The following is a 15,429-nucleotide window of genomic DNA, read 5'->3' as shown; positions in this document are numbered from 1 at the left end:
AATTCCGTTTCTCATTCGAATTCTGTTGATTATTGTTCATCGTTTTCTTGTTGCTTCTACCGATTGTCATTTGTCGTTGCCAAAGTTGTTTGACATTAATGAATTTAAATTTATTTACATATTCGGTTTTATTACACACACACGCACACACTTTTCGTTTGGCTCGCCGTCCAACTGGTTTAGCCTACTTTGATGGCCTTTCACGGGAGTGTTCACTGTACTTTTATTTTAGCCATAAAAGACATATTCCTAAAGGGATACACATTTGAATTTTCAACTCGTATTATTGAAAAGCGTATCGCCCCTGATTTTTTGCTTCATTTTACCTTCAATTTATGCCTCGAATGCCGGCGAAACCTTTTCAGTCGATTGAAGTTGAAGTTGACGATCGCTTGACGATCGGCATGACAATCATTTTGTATCTTTCACCAAATTTGCTCAGCTTTTCAGCTCTCTCCCTTCTCCTGGTCCTCCTCCTCCTCATCCTGGTTTTTGGTCATTGTGTTCGAGTTTTGAAGGTTTTGGTTTCAATTTTTTCGTTTTTTGTTTTTTTTTTCTCGTCGGTCAATGTACAGTGCGTGTTTTCAATGAGAAAGTTTTAGCCAATTTTAATTTAAACGCCAGCACAATCTAAAGGTCAAGTTTGCATTTGTATGCGCGACTGAGTTGGTATGAACAAAGGGATTGGAATAATCGTCTACACTGCGGGGTAGAAAAATAGTTGCTAACGCAATTTAATTTGATACTCGCACTTTTTGTATCATATTAGAAGTTTTTTTAAGTAATTCGTTGCATAAAGAGTTTGTTGTCTCATTCAGTTTTATGCTGAGCATGAGTACTTGTCTCTTAGCTTTTTATGCAATTTTTTTTTTTTTTTTTTTTACTTTTTCTGTCGTGCTCTTTTTGCGGCGTTTCCTCCGTTTGATTTACTGTTTACCGTTTGAGTTATGAGCCGGGATTACTTTTTTCTTTTAACCTGGTTCGGGTAACTCGCGCTCTGCACACCGTATTACCAATCTCTTTGTTTGCAAATCCCGCGCGTGACACCGCTGTGGGCATTGCAACATGCTGGCGCAGCAACAGGTTGCTTGTCCACCATTTGCAACATTGTCAATGCGCTCATTCGGCAAATACGCTATTAAATTGAATGCTTCACATGGACACGATGCATCGAGTTTTTGTTTCAGTCGAACGTTTTTAAATTGACCAAATTACATAGTAAGAAATTATTTCATTGATTAGAATGATATTGGAAACACACAAAACTTTGCTGTTTCTTTTAAATTATTTCCATTTTTATTTAGTTAGTCTCCCTTGCCGCTTTGGGGTGGCACCACTTCGCCTGGTGAGGCAATCAGCTGTCTCACCTGAAACTGGCCAACAGTGCCACATAACGTTTATATCAATATTAGCGTAGCTGCTCCATTTCAATCTCTCTCTCTCTCTCCATTATTTATGCCTATTTAATAACATTTGTGCATTTTGTGTCATATTGCTGTTTTTCCCCACCTTTTCCATTGTCTCAATGGCTTTTCACATGGAATTGGTTCAAGTTGCGCATGAGGAAAAAGGCAAAAGGCAGATGACGACAGAGATAGCTTGTAAACTAGTTAAAATCTAGACTCAAATTTTGTCACTTGGTTGCGAGAAAAAGTTACTTGAATTTACAAGAGTTTGAAAACTGACATGTTACTGCAAAATATAGATTAAAAAAAAACAGAATGGCTTATTCCCTTTATTTTTTGGAATAACATTGTTCATTTTTGTTTTTTTTTTTTATTATACGTAACTTTGACGGACATTGGTTAGCCATATATTTATTGCATTTCGTATTGCATTCAAAACACACGCGCTATATAAAAGTTCATGCAATTTTTTGTGATGTGAACAAAGAAATATTTTGGCGTGCTCGAGAAATCCATAAAAATTCCAAAGAGACAATTGCAAAGCCTAAATTTACATATGCTTATATTCAAACATTCTTATATATGTATGTATATACATATACGCATTTGTACAATTGGATGGTGATACATAAGACATTTACATCATCCGGCTACAGCAATGCGTACATAACATTATTAATTGTTTAAAAGATTTATATCCAAAACACTTTAATATTCAAAAACTTGAGCTGAGTTGGGCTGTTCATTTGCCAGAAAATTATGCTAGTAAATAAATTTTATGGCCCTAATAATGCTGCACATTTTCTGGAAACAGTAAAATCAACTAGACGAGAATTCTTCGAAGAAAGCCGAAATTAAAACTCGAGTCTTTCTTTGTCTCTCAGTTGGTGAAAAAAGTCAATAAAAAGTGCTGATTAAAATTTATTTACAAAACAAAATGAAATTGCAATGTACGAAGTAAAAAAAAAAAAATAAATGTTTAAATAGCCAATTAACAATTTGCGTCTCTTTTGCATTTCAACTTTTTTTCTGCTGTTTTGTTAATTTTATTTTTGTTTTTGGCAATGGCTTTTGTTGTTTGTCGTGCAAATTTATGAAATAAATAACACGGCGAGGGATGAAGGAACTGTAATTAGAGGGGGTCGGTCTGCCAATTGCCAAAACTCCAGAAAGGTGTGATACGCCAACACTGAGAGAAAAGACCTAGAGCCAATCTTTGGACCCAAATAGTTCTTCTTAATTCTTCCTCACTTAACTATCAAGCTCTATATTCTATATTATACTCTCTGAAAACTGTTTTTCACTTAGTAAATTTTTTTTTGGTTTCCCCAAACTTCAAGTATTTTTTCTTTTCTCTGCCAAAGAATTTTTTTTTTTTTTTTTTTTTTTTTTTTTTTTTGAGAAAGGAGTGCCTGAAGGAGCATTGTATTCCCATTCTATGCCCCTCTGCCGCCGTTCGCTGTCCAGAATCTATATCTCACTGTCCCCTGACTCACGATGCTTGAGTATTGTATTTTATTTCACTTATTTTTTTTTTTTTTTGCCACCTCATGCCATTGCCTCCTAATTAGCAGCACAGAGTAGCCGAAAACAAGAGGCAAAGTGAACCGAAACATTGCAATTCGGTGGCGATTGCTTGTCAACCTGGGACAGGTGTTGTTGTACCTCCTGGCCCCCTTGGATCCTACCGCCCGCTCCCTCCTCCTGCCCACGTTCGCCCGCTCGCTGGGTTAAATGTGTGTTAACAAGTGACAGGTTGATTTGATGGAGACATCTCTCGATTTACTGACACCACTGACTGAATGGCCGAGTGAGTAAGCCGGCAAGGTGACCGCTCTTGTGGGTCACCAAAGTCATCCGAGTATATATGTACATAACTCTCTAGATCTCAATCCTCGATCCCCATCTAAGCAAGAATAATGCAAAGCTATTTGCCAATTATCTGGGATCAACACTGCACACAGCCTATATATATATATATATATATATATATATATATATATATATTTATAGCCATTTGTCTGCCGCGACATTTGCATATTGCTCCAATTTTATCTTGAAACATCGCAGACAGCCAAAAAATTCAGCTGCTATTAGCAGTAATTATATTCTGTAAAGTTTATTATAGCAAATGGGCAAAAAGAAGGCATATTATATACTCGGGAATATATAAGATATATTTATATGGAGAGATGAGTGGCATCGGCGACACTTTCGATTTTCATAGTTGCCTCCGAATGATACGCAAATGTTTTCACAATTTGCACATAAACTTTATTAGTGTCTAAAAATACGCAGTAATAGTTTGGAAAACATCACATCGATTTTCAGTCATTCTTTAATGATGTCCCAGTGGAAGAATGGAACGGAATGGAACACCTTGCGAACTGTTTTTTCGACAGCTCAATCATAATCCCCGCAGATTTGTGTCATTCCTTTATTCTTCGTATGTTTTCTGCACCCTGGGGGCCACCTTTTGTGGTTTTTGTCATTATTTTCGATTTCGTTGCCAAGAGAAATCGTTGAAATCAACAACAAACAAAAGTCATCTGCAGAAAATGCACAGTGGGAAAATCACGAGCAAGTATTGGTGTTAAAAAAAAAAATAAAAATAAACATCTATTAAAATATGATCTACTCGGATCTATAGTTTATTTAATGCTAATGCTAATGCTAATTATAAATAAAACATATTTGCTAGCCTTATGACTAGAACATACTAGATTTGATTCAAAACATGTCACTTGCTGTCCGTCGTATTGAGTGTATACTGTATGGAATGCAGAGCTGGCAGCAGTGACAATCAAGTGGGTGGGCGTTGTCAGTTCCACCGTGCACCATGATCGACTGTGACAGGGAAGGAGAAATCAGAGGGGATTCCCCCATCCCCCATCCCCCAGAAAAACAGAAACACCCACCACCAGACTCATCCCGAGTGGTTTCGTTTCGATTCGATTCGTTTTATTATTATTTATGTCGCTTAAATGATGCGCTGGCGTTTTCCTGTCAAATTAATTGCATTTGCTTTTTTTCGGACTCGAGACTTCTTTTTGGCAATTCTCAGCCGTGATGGTCAGCTGCAGTGGGGAAAACGGAGGGGGGTGGTGGTAGTGAAGGCTGCATAGATTTATGAAAATGATTTTAATTGCAAGTCGTCGCATAACAACGAGCCAAAAGACAAAAGCGAGCGGCAAACAAAGGGCGAGCGATGATAACACGACGCCGGGTTGTGGAGGCTGGGGGATGGTATGTGGTGGATCGAGGATGGTAATGATGATGCCAATGCCGATGATGATGGTGATGGTGATGATGGTAATGGGGTATGACAAGTAGAAGAAGCAGATGCAGCAGACAATGTAACAAAGATGCGAAAGCTCATAAAAAGCCAAAAAATGATATGGTTATATATGAGAAGAAGAACGGCCAGCGAAAATGATGACAACAATGTGAACTGCTGTTGCTTTTTGGTTGCCCAGTGCATTGGGTGTGACCACTCGAATTTATGCGTCCTTTGTATGTTTGGACACCAAAAAAAAAAAAAAAATAAAAAAATAAGAGAGAAAAAAAAAAAGAAAAACAAAACCAATATGCCAAAAAAGAAAGGAGCAGAATATGGCCAGAAGAGAAAGAAACGGATAACGGCAATGGAAGTGCTCAAGAATGAGCAACAGATGCCGAAGAAGCCATGGTGTGTGCGCAGGTTATTAACCAGTTCTATTCGTCTTTGTCTGCGGAACTTGGCCCAACCAGCCCAATCCTATCTCAGTCTATGTGCCTTTCTTCAATGAATTCGGAGAACTTATCTCGGAACACACTTCACTTGACTCTGTGGAATGTGCAGTGCTATCGGGAATGTTGGATGATGCCTCATTGTCGGAGACGTTACCATTTATCGGTGTTCTCATACCGATGATCATCATTAAGAGTGGCGTCATGGCGCACAACTCGTTATAGAGCGGCAAGATCAGAACCTCTTTTGGCAAAAGGTCTTAGTGCCAAGTAAATAAATCACAGCATTCAACGGAAGGATACTGCCAACATATACGTTTATTATTAAGTACCGAGAGCACAATGTTCTTTATCTGAATTTCAAAAAATATCTTCATTAATTGCCGTTGTCATCGCAGCAAGCAACCTGTGTGCTTCGTGCGATACCATCAATACCGGTGCCAAACATCTTTATCATCTGGCCCGACATCTTCAATCCGCAACCTCTTCATCCCGTCCAGCACTAAGATTGCATTACCTTACCTTACTCACCGCCCTTCCCGATCCCAGTTATCGTCTGCTTGAAGATCGCGCTGATGTGTCAACAAGTGGTGCATGGCATTCTTGTTCATAACTCAACGGAGTGAACGGAAATACAAGAACTTCAGTTTAGTCACTTGATTTCCGTGAATCCGGTTTATCTTCTTTTGCGGATAACAGAACGGTGAACAGAGCTGTTAAAAGTGAAACGGAAGTAACTGATATATATGTATGTATCTTGAAAAAAAAAAAAAAAAAAAAAGAAATCTGTGCATTGAGATCGGATTCCGAACGCGAATAAAAGTGAAAAATTCCATTGATAACATTCCGAAAGTGATTTACCTTTTCCCCACATTGCACAGCCATATATAATATTTATTTCTATGTGCATACTCATTTATATTTATCATTTCTGTGAATCGATTGGCAATTCCAGAGCTGCTTTTTTTTTGTTTTGCCATTTACAAATGGGTATTATTAGTTTCGCTTTAATTGCCATTGGGCATGAGTATTAATTGGCTAAGGAAATCACCTGCCGTTGTTGTTCGTTCAGCGGATTTCTTTATTGCAATCAGCTCTAATCGAACTAAAGGCATATTTGCACTTGGCGCCCCTTGAGTTGTTTACAGTGAAACTTTGATGATTACAACTATTGTACAGTGGAGCAAAATGCAGTTCACTCTGAAATATTTATCAATAATGAGCTGAGTGAGGGGAAGCCCTTTCGCCAAACAAAGGAGGAACTATGAGGGATTCGTGTTTTTTGCACACACATTTTGCAAAGCTGAAACAAAAGCGCGACAATTGGCCATTGTGTATCTGCCGTTCGATAGCTCAATTTTAAAGCCAAACCAATTGGTAAGAGTCATAAAACGGGTTACGTGGTCAGGTCCAGTGCTTGGAATACTGTCGCCGCCAGATAATGGAGGCAAATAGGGCGTCATAGCCTGGCGCCGGTCTCTTTCTTTGTCTTTGTTCCCGGCCCGGGAACTACACTGCAATAAAAACTAGTACCCTTGCGTGGGTACATACATACATATGTATGTGGCTATCTGCCTGCAAGGGGTTTGCTCTTATCAAAGCGCCAAGCGGCGCGCAGTTTGGCCAATTTAATTTGTTACACATTGTCAAGTGTTTTCCCGCCACGATGAGTGCGGGTGGCGGAGGGTGCGGGGAGTGGTGGGGGCGGTGGGAGCGGCGGGGAGCGGTCCACTCACATGCGAAACTTCCATTGAAAACGCTACGCAATAAAAATAATTTCATGGTCAGCAAACAAGCACACACACACACACACACTCATGCAAAGATAGCCAGCGCAAAACTAACGCAAAAAATTGCTTTGTCCCAAAAATGTACAAATATTTTGTTGTTTTCTTTGTATAGTAAGTACTTGGTTTTTTTCAAGTGCGCATTGCTCCCGCTTTACAAAAAAAAAAAAAAGAAGATGAAAAGGTAGCTGTGAAAAATTTCACGATGGGATTCTTAGCTACATAAACGTTTAAATTAATTTGTCAAGTTGAAGGAAACCTCTTCTAATAGTTAGCTATAAAACTTTATATAATAAAAGATAACAAGAACCAAAGAAACCAATCAAGTTGATATGAGATTACATGGTACACGATTTCATTAGGAATGCATAAAAAGTCGCATGGTTTCTACAATAAATCGGCTGTGTTTTGAAAACCCTAGCCATTTGCATTTGGTATGCGATCCAAATCTAGAGCTTCGATTATGATGTATTAGTTACTTTGGGCTGCAAGCCACCGAAAACCGGTTGACCAAAAAACGTTTTCCCCGACAGCCAAAGAAAAAAATTCAACAACAACAACAAAAAAAAAAAAAAAAGAGTCAATTTGCACAAAGTTAATAAATTACAGCATTGACTGCCTTTGTTGCGCTTTTTGGTGTTGCTCTTGGGTTAAATTTTTTGAAAATTTCGATTTCGCTGCGACTGGTGACGTAAGCTGCGTGCTGCGACGTCAGTTGACCTTGGTACACTTAACTCGACTCAAAAGCGGCAACATCATGAGCCATGAGTAACAAACCAACCACGTCAACAAATAGGCTCGACTCCAAGCATTCGTTTGCCTCCACTTCTTTTACACATTTTTTGGCTCGGTTGCTAGGCTGGGGTTTTTTCTTTTTTTTAAATATTTTTTTTTATTTATTTATTTTTTTTTTTTTGGGAGGGAAACTTGGTGAGGTTGCATAAGGTTCATGCTGCGTCAAATGGCAAAGGGAAAGTAGGCAGCGCCATCATCATCATCACCATCATCATGACCAGCTCGATGGTGTCCATACATTCACAGTTCAGTTCATTTAACTTACGACTAAAAACTGAAACTGAAGCGAGCTTTTGTCGCTGACTTCATTTGAATATTATTGGGTCACTGTGTCAGAGCAGCGCAGAGTCAATAAAAATTAAAACATGACCGCCTGCACCGCCCCATCACCCGTCCCATTCGCACATGTGGTTACTCACTTGCTGGCCACAAACAAAAGACAGCTGTGTTCAGCAAAATAGAGAAAACGATTTTACACTTATGCCAATTGCACAGTGACAATGGAAAACTGCATTTCTTGTTCCTTTCAAACTAATTGGTAATTAAGTTGAAAAAGTGTATGCTTTATACCGTAAAAAATATTTCCACGAACTAGTAGCTTGGCCGCAGTTGTACGTACATATGCAATGGAAATGATTAATTAACCCAGACCCAGACCTCTAAAAATAAAAATCAAACTTGGAACCGAGTCTTATAGTATACATATGCCCACACATACATACTGCCTTCTGTTAGCTGCTCTTAATTTTCCACAATTACCTTTCGTTTCGCGTTCCCGTTTTTCAAAACGCTTTAGTAGCTTATTCTTGGAAAAAACCTTATTTCAAACCCTACATTTGCATTTCGTAACGCAACTTAAGGCGTTGACTTCAACCGCCTGGTTATTTGAACGTTTTGTAAATATTTGAGCGGAGCACAAAGGCGTCGCATTGAATCACGTAGAATTGCAATCAAAGCTAGAAATGCTACATTCTTAAAAAAAGGCGGTTTGTGAATAGCTGTTGGTCTAGGTCGATAAAGGAAAGGGAACTGACTCTCATCTGATTGGAATGTGGTATTTCTTTGTGCCACTTAAATATAGTTACACATATAATAAATAAATTAGAAATCTCTTATCGAGAATTAACCAGCAGGCTATTAGCTTCGAGTTTTTCTATTTTCTCTTTTAAAGTTACGATCTATGTACATTAGATTCTGAATAAAACCTTTACTCATCCACTGATCTATCTACAATCTATCCATCTATGCAGGCTCAACGTCCGGAGAACACGGTTATGCAAGCGCTGGAATCGCTTAACGACGCACAGGTTAATGATTTTCTCAGCGGCAAGACACCGCTCAACTTGAGCATGCGCCTCGGCGACCACATGATGCTCATCCAGCTGCAGCTGAGCACGGTTAATCCGGCGGGCGGCGGTGCCGCCACAGTGGCCCCAGTCGCCGGCGGTGCGAGTGGTTCAAGCGCAGCGGCAAGCACAACATCAACGGTGCCTGTAATGCCAGCTGGCACTGGCTGTTCCGGCGCCAACTCCACATCCTTGTCTTCGTCGGCGGTGCTGGCGGCGGCGGCCGGAGTTAGCGGCAGCACTGGAACCAGTGGCTCTGCCACTTCCTCATCCTCAACCTCATCGTCATCCTCTTCGTCTTCGTCGAGAACCCGCTCTTCTGGCCAGCGATCGAGTGGAAGAATCGGACATGGCCACGTGCACAGCCACCAGCATCCGAGTCTGCATGCTGCGAACTGGCATGGCATTAGTCACGGACATGGACATGGTCACAGCCACGGAAACGGGCATGGCCATCATCATCATCACCACCACCACCACCACCATCACCATCATCATCACAACGCTTCGGCAGTGGCTGCGGGCAGCGGTGGTGGTATGTCCTCGCTGCGCAAGATGTACGGCGATTTGCCCAGCTCCTCTGGAGCATCTGGCTCTGCTCCAGCAACTGGCACTGGTCAGTCCCAGAGCTCGTCAACGCTAAACGGACCCGATCTCACCAAACTGCTAATTAAGGGCGGCATTCAGAATATCGTGAACAGCTTCGCGCGGAAGGATGCGGGCGCCAATGCTCGTCCGGTGGCCAATGGTGGACCCAGCTCGAATCCAGGGAAGCCTGTGCTAGAGCAGTCGCCCATCAAGTCGCTGTCGAATCTCGTGTCCAGTCCCATCAAGATGACAACTATCAAAAACATTCCCCTGCCCACGACGGCTGCCACAAGTTCCAGTTCAAGCTGCATCTGCAGCTCTGCCGCCTCCAGCTCATCCTCGTCCTCTTCCAGTGGAGCCTGCGCAACCGGTGGCTGCCAGCAGGATCCGATAGCTGCCAAGCTGACCTCGTGCTTGTGCACGCGACTACCCACACCGTCAGTGGCTCCTCCGGTGGCCTCTTTGGTGGCGCCTGCTCCATTGGCCAGATCCGGATCTACCAGCTCACCTAGCAAGTGTCCCGAATCGAGTTGCAGTGGAGCGAATGCCGGATTTGCCGCTCGTTCGACTCTTGCGGGCACAAGAGTCACCTTCTCTGGCAATTCGATGCTGCACAAGACGGGCAACAATCGCATCACTAGGACCAAGCATCGTCACTACCACGGGCAGGGTCACGGCCATGGACATGGAAATGGTCACAGTAGTAGCAGCAGCAGCAGTCACTTTTTTAATCACGCCTGCGCCGGCAACCAACCATCGGTTAACGCAGCCGCCTTTGCTACAAGCTCATCATCGTCTTCCTCGTCACCGTCATCTTCCTCTTCTTCCCCCTCGAAGCGTCGCAAGCTGGAGCAGGGAATGGGAGCAGGAGCGGTAGGAGCAACGGCCACAAGCGCAACAGCAGCGGCAACAGTGGCACTGCCAGCCAGTACCAGCACCACAACGGCAGAGCCCGAGGACTCGCTGCTGGGTGTGTCTGATACTAGGACTCTCGCTGAGGCATCGCGAAATCTCACCCAGACATTGCGCAAGCTCTCCAAGGAGGTGTTTACTAACAAGATCGATTTATCGGGCGCCGGCGTGGTGAGCAGCGGTCGTAGCTCAAGCAGCGGTGCCACCTCGAGCGGAGCAGCCAGTGGTGAGGAAGCACCGCGCAAGAGCGGATCGGGAGCCGTGATCGAGTCTATGAAGAACCATGGGAAGGGCATCTACTCTGGCACCTTCTCGGGCACACTAAATCCGGCACTACAGGATCGCTTTGGACGACCCAAACGCGACATCTCAACGGTGATCCATATTCTCAACGATCTGTTGAGTGCCACACCGCAATACGGACGCGGTGCCCGCATTAGCTTCGAGGCCCCGACCACTGGATCGGTTTCTGGATCTGGTTCGGGATCTGGCAGCAGCGGATCTTCCTCGACTACTTCCTCTGGCAGCGGGCTGCATCACGGATCGCGTAGCAAAATGGTAAGCGAATCTAGTATGAAATATTTGGTGATGCTCATTATCCACTTGTTTTGCTTGCAGTACTCCTCCAAGCACCACAACTGCGCCAAGTGCAACAGCCGCGCCCAGCAGCAACAGCAGCAGTCGGCGACTCTGGCCTCTGGCAGCGGAGGTAGCTGCTCTTTCCGCGACTGCCCGAGCTACCACTCCTCCTCCGCTGCCACCAAGGCTTCCACCAGCTCCAAGTCATCGTCGCATAGTTGCTGCCAGGTTGCTGAGGCACCCAGCTCTATGACCAGTCAATCCAATGGATGCACATGTCGCTACCGCCGCGATGATGGACAGGGCGAACGGGAGCGGGAGCACACGTGCCAGAAGTGCACCGTGGAGCTGGCCAACATGAAGACCCGCTCAAAAATGGACCAACTGCGCTTGGTGATGCAGCAGCACAAACAAAAGCGGGAGGCGCGTAAACTGAAAAGTGGTCCCTATGCCACAGCCGCTTCCGCATCAGCGGCCGATAGTCTCTCCTCCATCGCCGCGGGTGGAACAGCCGCTGTTCCGATGGGCGCGGCCGCACAGTACAGCGCCGTGAGCGCCCTGGTGGCTACGCCCCTGCAAGCAGCCGCTGTGCCCGTCCAGACGGGGAAAGCTGCACCCCCGAACAGCAGCAACGCCAATGCCAACGGCAATACTTCAACGGCACCTGCAACAGCAGCAACGGCAGCAGCAGCAGCACCAACAGCAGCGCCACCCAGCGAAGTGTCCCCGAACCACATTGTGGAGGAGGTGGATACGGCGGCCTAAAGGCAGCACAACCATCAGCTAGAGCCACCACCAGCCCCGCTGACCTTATCCTATTTTGTAGCATTTACTAGTTTACGCAGCAGCAACAAAGAACGAAGAGCAAACAAAAGATGAAGATGATGATGATGCGCAGGATCAGTAGAAGCAGATGATGGGCAAACAAAAGAAACTAGAACCACAACTAAAGCTTAAATTAATCTAGAGTTAGTGCATAACAACACCAATTCTTCTGTTCGAACACCCGCTCGTTGGGGTTTCCCACCTCCACGATGGGGTAAAATGAAAATGGGAGCGCCCGGAAATTCGATAAGCTGTTAAATTAATTCTAAGTCCCTAAAACACACACACTTCGGTGCAAGCCAATATTTCGTTGGGAGCAAATGAGGTGAATGAGAACCAGCTTCTGGAGGCGAAATCCTTTAATGTTTTGTAAATTAAATTTAGTGAAATTTTTTGTGTACATCCCAGGCGCGCGCTATGTCGTGCAATTCACAATTTGAATCGTTCACCTACAGCGTGAGCAGAACGGAAATAGAATTGTATGAAAAAAGAAAAGAAATTCTTATAATGGAAATGATTAATATAGAACTCAATGTAAAACACACATAGACTATGCTGAATGATTTGTAAGCCAAAGCGGTGGCAAATTTTGGTAAACTAAAATGGAATTTAGATCTAGTTTTAGACACACCAAATGAAATCTAATACAACACACACGATCACGATCACACACACACACCTGGCTTTGGCAGCTTTACGTTATGTTTAACTTTAACAACCGACGGCGGGCTGAATGAAAATCTGCACCTGCGACTGCGATGTGGCGCTTTAACCTAATTTGCCTTAATAGAAAATCGTTTTTCACCTATTTTTTTTATATATACTTTATCACCAAGAATGTGTTTCGAAACGCACCGGTAAAGACGAGCGACGAATTGAATTTTGTTCACCTACACCTATACTATTGAATTAGTTAGTAAGACTATGTTTTCTATTCATTTTGCAATTATCATTACACTTATAATTACCAATTAATTAAGTTGCGCAATTGAAGCGTCTGAGAAGCAGAAAGTAACGCTAACTTAGTTGTATAGTTTTAATTTAAGCCCAAGCAATTACTTTTTTTGTCCTACACTTACTATTATTATCCAATTCAACAAATGCAATTAGATCTAGGCGAGTTTAACTTTTAAACTTTTGAGTTGGTTTCATTTGTCTTTGCCTCGTGTGCACCACAACTACTTGATTTCAATAAATGTTTAGTAAATGGTTTAGTTAACTAATTTTGTTTGCTTATTATTTTGTCGGATTTTTGGTTACCTTTTTGGTTAGCTTTTTGTCGGGCTGCGTCTTGTGCAATACAACAACATACATATAAAGACAAAAAACACTCGTAAACGAGTGAGCAAGTATACATCAAGAATTTTGATTTGATCGACTCTTTTTAGAAATGATGTGCCAATTGCAAATACAAATACATGTGCGTATATATGTGGAACCCTAGTAAGAATTGTAAATTATATAAATGGATATATATATATCTATATATAAATATATCCTCCTCTGTTTCACACACACACACTCGACACGCGAGGAGTATCCAACTAATAAAACATTTTATCTAAGAAAATCCGAACTTGGCACACATTTAGCATGTGTTTGCAAGTCGTAGCTATTTAGTGATAAGTCGAATTATGTGCAATTTATACAAAGTTTCGTTTATGTTTCTATAGTTTTCCCTCTAACACCCTACGTATATATCTATTCATAAAGCTTTCCATCTATATCTACATAACGAATTCAGTAGTTATAATAGCATTAGGAGACACATAAGCTCGATGTACGATAACAAATATAGGTTTAGACTTAGGCGAAGGGCACCAGAGGCAGGATATATATGGATAAGGATGGATAAATGAAGGATCATTGGAATGTGGAAGTGAAATGACGGAGGAACTCTGAGAAAGGACACGGATGATGATATTGGGTGGCTTTGTATGGGCATTAATTTGGTTCAGATGGGATTTCGGTTAGATTGATTCGGACTCGGTTGGATAATTTCAGCATATCTGCGTGATTTTCTAACAAGTACAAAAACACAAACGATGAGATTTTTTACATATATAATATAGTTCAAATATTTACACGCCCCCAATTCACTCGATAAGAAATTGAACCGAAAACATATGCGCAACATTTGCTGAAAACGAAAAACACACAAACAATTATAAGATCTATGTGAAAAACAAATTTTGAATTGTAAACTAAATTAAATTTTTGTCGCATTTATTTTGAATAGTTCAAATTTATCCAAAAAAAGCCCCAAGCCCAAAAAAAAAAATCGTAGATATACTCACAATAATATAAAGACATATATACACATATATTTTGGAATCGACATTTTGCATCTTTTTTGTTGACATCTTCTTAATCTAAAGCGATTATTATCAAAGCAAAATTAATAAAATTAGCTAAATTATTACAGGCCCTTGAGCTAAGTAACAGTTGAGAACATCTAACTGAAAAAAATAAAATGGTTCTCCAGTCACGTTCCCCACAAAATTAACAAAAGAACTAAGTGAAAAATGTATAAAAACGATGTAGACGATCCTGAGTATTGGGGAAAATTTCATATAATAACCAATAGGACGTAAGTGGGTTCGGATCGAACGAACTTAGATCAATTTTAATGCAAGCTTCTTCAGAACTTTAAGGCAACCAAAAGATATATGTCTCTAACTCCAGAAATTGGAACTTTAAAAACCGATACATAAGCGTTCAAAAATTTGAAATCAAGCAGAGTTGTATGGAATAAATTTCGATGGCGGAAATGAATGCAGCGGAAATGCCGTCGACATTTTTTTTGTAACGTGCACATTAACACACACGCAATTGAAAAAGAACGTACGAATAAGATGCAAATTTAATGGGAAACTTGTTTGCCATATAAAATCTAATTTTTATTGTTGTGTGTAATGAATAAATGATCGTGAAAATAATACTTATATACACGAATATATATATATATTCATAAATATATATATATATAGATGCATATACATATAGACATACACACTTTGCCATAGCCAAAAGCCGGAAGAACGAACTTGAAGAAGTTGGGAATCAATTTCTAACAATTGCATGTATAAAATGATACAAAGCAAATGAAACAATGCAAGTAAAAGTATTCGTCAATAAACATTATTTCCAAACACAGTAACCGAAAGGTAATAAGCCTATTAATGGGACTCATATAGTTTTGGATTACATGTGGAGAGTAAGTTTACAACTTGGTAAAGTAAATGCCGCCGTGGGTAAGTGGATCTTCGTGGATGGTAGTCCACGTAGAGACGAAGCGCACAAGAGGAGTGCGTATAATGTCCCAAACCTTTCTCGAAATTCAAACACAAAAATAAAAACTCAGGTTTTTTTTCTCATTTTCTCTTTATTATGCTCAATTTTTGGTTTTATATTTTTGTTACGCATGTGATTATATATTTTTTTATTTATCCATTTTGTTTT

General features: G+C 41.4%; 1 protein-coding gene across 1 annotated transcript in view; it reads left to right on the top strand.

The window, feature by feature from the left end:
• The window catches only part of LOC6617579 (midnolin homolog), a 33,219-nt gene extending 18,092 nt beyond the window's left edge, over positions 1–15,127 (top strand). Inside the window, exons 3-4 of the mRNA XM_002041856.2 lie at positions 8,968–11,121; positions 11,182–15,127. Of these exons, the coding sequence (XP_002041892.1) occupies positions 8,968–11,121; positions 11,182–11,907 (2,880 nt within the window). The 3' untranslated portion in view covers positions 11,908–15,127. The remainder of the gene's footprint in view (positions 1–8,967; positions 11,122–11,181) is intronic.
• Positions 15,128–15,429: the final 302 nt, after the last annotated feature.

The sequence above is a fragment of the Drosophila sechellia genome, chromosome X (genome assembly GCF_004382195.2).
Source record: "Drosophila sechellia strain sech25 chromosome X, ASM438219v1, whole genome shotgun sequence".
Taxonomy (NCBI): domain Eukaryota; kingdom Metazoa; phylum Arthropoda; class Insecta; order Diptera; family Drosophilidae; genus Drosophila; species Drosophila sechellia.
Note: the sequence above shows the minus strand (reverse complement) of the source record. Positions and strands in the feature narration are given on the sequence as shown.